Consider the following 5,897-nt stretch of genomic DNA (forward strand, 5'->3'; position numbering starts at 1 on the left):
CACAGTTAGGCTGATTACAGATGTAGCTAATCTATTTTCCCTCAGCTAGTTTTCTGTGCTGCCAGATGTATAACTGTCTGTCTTCCAGCTATTCTTCCCGCACATCCCTGTGTGAACGTGGCAACAGAGAAAGCAACTTCTGCAAATCCCTGCCTGGAAACGATGGATCCTGCCCACTCCCTTTTGGAAACAGTGAGGATCAGATTTTAGACCATGTATGAAATAATATTTCTAATCCAAAGGAGGAAGTGCATTGAGAGTCAGCCCCAAAGTAAGCCCATGAACTCCTGCTAGCCCCTTTCCCTCCAGGAGGCAAGTTCCCTTGACATTGTTTTTACAGACAATGAATAAACCCCATGTTTTGTAGCATTGTAAACCTATCTTTTCCTTTTCTGGACATTCAGAACCTCAGACATCCGTAGAGCACTGAGCAAGTTTATATTTTCTGTATGTCTACTTTGCAGGAGGATTTTTCTGCCTGTTCACTTTGCATTGTTGCGTCAGCCCTTTCTTCCTTATCTCTTCCAGAGGCTGGAGAGGCAGAAGGAGGCTGAGAGGAGATAGTATTACAGAGCTGCCATCTGATTGGCTGGACGGTCTTGGCTGGGCTATAAATGAGACCCCTACAGGCTTGGGAGGGAGAAGCTCAGAGGATTCTGACAGTATCTTTACCGGAGAAAAGGCAAAGTGTGCTCAGAACAGAAGCCACAGCTCTTCCTGCTGCATTTCTTTCCTAACGTGAATCCCACACTACACAAGATGTGCAAAGGACTTGCAGGTCTGCCGGCTTCTTGCTTGAGGAGGTAAGATTATTTTCAGCCACTAAACCAGATAGTGTTAAACTTTCAGATAGACTTTTTAAGTTATTTGCATATCCTACTTACTAACCTGGTTCTTTGGAATTAGAAACAATGTGGTGAGGAGAGCATCAGCCTCCTAGCTTTCCTTCAAGACTAGCTAGAAATTGTGACTTGGGAAGTGTTCACTCCAAATTTTGGCATCCCATATGTTGCTTTCTATGACCTTGGTCTTGAGGACTGTTCTGACCCTCTGACCAAGCTAGTTCTAATTAAGAAGTGATATGAGGTTTTTGGACTGTATACAGTGGTCTGTAATGTCTCTACCTATGTTACTGCTATTTGAATATCACTGAGGTACGTAGAATCATGGGTCTGGGCTTTCTTATTGTATACTAGATCTCATTTTTGGGGAGGATACCTCAGAATGAAGTTTGGCTACATCACCAGAAAGGCACTATGCTGTCTGTGTGATGCTGCAGTATCTTTCACTCTGTGTCCTTATAAGCAAATGCTACAATAAAATAAGAGTTTCAAAACTAGGTCTCCCTTATCTCTCTGCCCCTACCTCTAGTTCTCGAAATGCCATATGTGATTGGTGGTTGAGAAGTATTGATCATAACAAATCAGCTAAGGGCTCTGTGGAAGATCTCATCTTAAAGGCATTGTTTTGTCAAAGTACTGTCTCTTGATTAAAAAAAAAAAAACCTTAAAGATATGCAGCTACTCATATGTCTTTCCCGTTTTAAAAAAGATATAAATAAATGCTTTCATAGAATGCTCATATATTAGTTAGCTGAAAAACTACAAAACTAGTGCATATTACATTACTTAATCTTATAAAGTAAAAAGTCAATTTGTACATGTACCACCCCCTCTCTTGTTCCTGTGCAAACCTTAAATTTGCAGGTGAAGTCACCTTAAATTTCAATTCAGAATTATCTCAGAAGGCACAGTCTTTTGTATAATCCTAAGGAGTTTACCTCCTGTCATTCAGGAGTATGAAAAAATAATCTCTTTTTTTTTTCATTCTTTCATGGCTACTTTAAAATGAATCAGGAGGGTCTGGCAGACAGTACTTATGAAAACAGTGGCCCTGACCTCCACCATTAATTTCCTGAACTGAATAGAGCGAATCAATCCAAGCTTCAGTTAACTCATCTAGAAAATTAATCATACAAAATACAGGAGTGTCAGGAGAAGGTTATGCTCTGGTAAATATTTTAGGAGACAGGTGAGTAATTACTCTAGAGCTTTGCCTTCCAGGAGCTAAGAAGCTAACCTGGGGAGGTAAACTCTATATCAGCAGGGTCAACTGCTCTTCCCTTTCCTCACTGGTGAACTGTGAATCATCTTGTCCAGCACCGTCATTCTCACGTTGGTGCCTGAGGCTCCAGAGGGAACGTGAAATGCTCAAGGTCACGTAGGTGGTGGGTGGCAGAGTGCAGATCAAATCCAGGTTTCTTACTTCAGAGGTCAGTGGAGTCATCTTGGTTTTTATTTCTATGGTTCTATTGTGTTATTAGGACAAGTGTAATGTACTTGCTAAGAGTACTTTCAAGTCTTCACGAAAAGATTCTGCGTTGGTCAATAACTGTCAGATCGCAGCTGGACCTGGCATATGGAAACATGAGATGATTTCTATTTTGACCCAATCACAATATACTTACATTATCACCTTAGAATCACTGCAGGCTTCATGATTAGATCTTGCTATCACTAAGGAAGATTTTGTATCCCGTGACCACTTGGGGAAACAGAGGAGGGAGAACAGTCTGGTGAGGGAAAGAAGATAATATAATGGATTTTAAACTTTCTGGAGAAATGCACATAGATAAGGCATTATTATATCAGTAGCCATCCTAAAATGTCCTTTTATCCTTGTGGCTTCATTTTCCTCCCTCTAAACAGGAACAACTCGTCATTCATTTAGTCTTTCATTTCCTTCAAAACAACATTTCTCCTTTAAAACTGTATCTCAGCTTTTATAAGAAAAGAGATCCAAGCAAAAGAATAAATAACAAAAAGTGAGGAGGTTGAGCTCAAAGCTTATTAAAAGGTCCTCCTTTTTGAATGAGTCACATGCCCTGCCGTACCCTAGCGACCTATTAAACAGTGACCATAAGCTGGAAGCTCTGCTCCAATTAAACAATCAGGAGCTTCAGTGATGACTCTTGCTTGCTTCTCCTTATTATTGTTTTTAAGCCTCAAATGTGCTTTATAGTGTAAATATCCTTAGAGTGTAGATGTTAAAAAGGAAAGTAGTAGCAATAGCAGGAAAGCTTGCTTTCCTTAGAAGCAAACCTGCAGGAGCTCAGGTTTCAGCATGAACATTTGTGTTTACCCCCTCATTTTCCACTCCTCTCTGCTGGAGCTGCACACCTCCATAATGTGACTTGCTCACCACATCCAGGCTGGAATTGAACAAACCCGTACTTCCTCAGGTTCTTCTCCATTGCTCTGCTAGCAGTGAGGCAGATGGAAGTAGCAACTACCCTCCAGAAGGTGGCGCACAACAAGCAAGTGCTATATTTCACCGTTCACTGCTTGCTCTCCAATATCTAAAACTTACTCAGAGAATAGTCAAGTTTTGAATGTGTTTCTGCTGAAGATACCTAAGTGTTCCTTTGGTCAAAATGACAGGTTTACAGAAGAGGCTCCGCAGGTAGACTGAAGGGTCAGGATTCCAGTTACTGATGAAGGAGGCTGTGCTCCAGGTTTTGCAGTAAGTCATAGGCAGAAGCAGAAGCAGAATCTCATTTTCCTGAGAGTTCTTGCCAGCTTCAACTCCTATATCCTAAATAAGTTACCCCTGCCCCTTTACTAGTGATGAGCCCTTTGAACTGTACCATTAGGGTATCTTCTAAAGAGAGCTGTGTGTCATTATTCTTTTTTTTTTTTTTTCCCCCTCGTCTGTGCAGTGCAAAAGATATGAAACATCGGCTCGGTTTCTTGCTGCAGAAGTCTGATTCCTGTGAACATAATTCTTCCCACAGCAAGAGGGACAAAGTGGTGATTTGTCAGAGGTAAGAGAAAAGGCCTTGGCAAAGAGCCACTGCGTATTAACTATCTGATGACAGAGGTGTTCTGTAAGGAGAAGAGGAAGTCATGTCCCTAGTTAACCTAGATTTGGATCATGAAGGCCTCCATTTCCATGGAGATCACGTTTGCATTTGAAATCTCCATACATCTAGTGGAAAGACGGCCCTGTGCAATGACAGGTCTCAGCGTAATGATGGAAAATAAAATCTCTGGGTTTTATTTATTCAGGATCTTAAATGTTTTGCCCCCATTTTGTATCCTAGCATTCAGGTTATTCTTTCTCTGTAATGTCTCTAGGGTGAGCCAAGAGGAAGTCAAAAAGTGGGCTGAATCACTGGAAAACCTGATTAGTCATGAATGTAAGTATGACAGCTTCTCCCCCAACCTCCACTCCCTGGGATGAAGATAAAGCACACTGGATAGACAAGTTATCTCATATTATGCCTGATCTCATAGGAATTACGGAAAGCCTTGGATTTCTTCTGCATTTCAGACTCAAGAAAATCAGCCTGCTTAAAATTTTACCATATCCTAGAGCTTTGTGATATACAATAGAAAGCTCATACACAATCCATGTGGAAAACCACCATCTCTTTCATCACATAGAAAATGGGTAGAGGAAAACCCCCAAATATTGAGATTTCTTGCAGAATCGACCTCAGTTTCTCTTTCCCAAACTCACTTTGGCAATTGAGGGCAGCATAGGCATTTCAGAAACATAATGCTTTCTTGAAAGAGACTTCAAACATCTGACCTCCAGTGACCTCCCAAAAGGAGGAAATAGGGCACTGTTTGAAGGGATGCCTTGTTCCCTCGAGCACCCCAGCTTTATCTGCAATACAGTGCCCACGAGGGCAGTCACTGTGATGACAACAGTGGTTCTTTCTCCTCTGGCACAGGTGGACTGGCCGCTTTCAAAGCTTTCTTGAAGTCTGAATACAGTGAGGAGAACATTGACTTCTGGATCAGCTGTGAAGAGTACAAGAAAATCAAATCACCCTCTAAACTAAGTCCCAAGGCCAAAAAGATCTATAATGAATTCATCTCAGTCCAGGCAACCAAAGAGGTAGGTCTGCGTGGCAAAGAACTGTCTGCATCCTAGTGAAATTTTCTAGACATTCAATGGCATGGATCCTTAGATGATGTGAGTTAAAGGTACAACAGTGAAGCAGGTTATTACAATCTTGACAGCCCCAAATAAATAAGTTAAGTAAAAAGCTCTTTCATCCAGATGATCTCCCGTCATGAATTTCTTTGGAGGAATATCCCAAGTTTGTGAGAAATCATTGAAGTTATTGCCCTACCCACCCTGAAGCAGTTGAACATTTTATGTTCTCTCACATGTGCCAGGGTCGAGCTGAATGTCCTTTTTCTCACTTCTGGGGTATAGAGAGTGCACACAGTACAAAGCATGCAGCCTCCCATCCTTATGGGGTAAAATGTCTAATGAAGCCTTGGACTCTGCCCCTTAGGTAAACCTGGACTCTTGCACCAGGGAGGAGACAAGTCGTAACATGCTGGAGCCTACGATAACCTGCTTTGATGAGGCTCAGAAGAAGATTTTCAACCTGATGGAAAAGGATTCATACCGCCGCTTCCTCAAGTCCCGATTCTATCTTGATTTGGCCAACCTTTCCAGCTGTGGGTCAGAGAAGCAGAAAGGAGCCAAAAGTTCTACAGACTGTCCTTCCCTGGTGCCCCAGTGTGCCTAATTCTTGCTCAGTGGTGGAGGCTGAAATGCCAAGACTCTGTGCCTGGAAAACCTGAGGCCAAATATTGATCTGTATTAAGCATCAGTGCTTTCTTCACATTGTAGCCTAGTGTTCATGCTGCTGGCTATGTGTGAGTCACTCCCATACAAAAACTAGATTTTGTTTTGGTGTTCTGGTGTTCATCAGGGCAGGACCTCATTCCAGTCCAATTTTCCCAAATTTCTTTTAGGGTGCCATGTGAGCAAGTATCCAAATAATGGCCTTGTGGGTCTGGATTTTCTCTCCTGCCAACAGTGTGACCTCAGGTTGGTTGGTTGGTGGTTGGGACACTTCATGTGACATCCAC

The 5,897-nt window shown here is 42.1% G+C and overlaps 1 protein-coding gene across 1 annotated transcript; it reads left to right on the top strand.

Annotated features, from left to right (window-relative positions):
- Positions 1-213: 213 nt before the first annotated feature.
- On the top strand, positions 214-5,551 carry RGS4 (regulator of G protein signaling 4). Its single transcript, XM_065875911.1, is given in 8 exon segments — positions 214-271; positions 529-551; positions 554-737; positions 740-803; positions 3,719-3,823; positions 4,137-4,198; positions 4,739-4,905; positions 5,312-5,551. Coding segments are annotated over 8 exon segments (903 nt in total).
- Positions 5,552-5,897: the final 346 nt, after the last annotated feature.

The sequence above is a fragment of the Phocoena phocoena genome, chromosome 1, assembly GCF_963924675.1.
Source record: "Phocoena phocoena chromosome 1, mPhoPho1.1, whole genome shotgun sequence".
In the NCBI taxonomy this organism is placed as follows: Eukaryota; Metazoa; Chordata; class Mammalia; order Artiodactyla; family Phocoenidae; genus Phocoena; species Phocoena phocoena.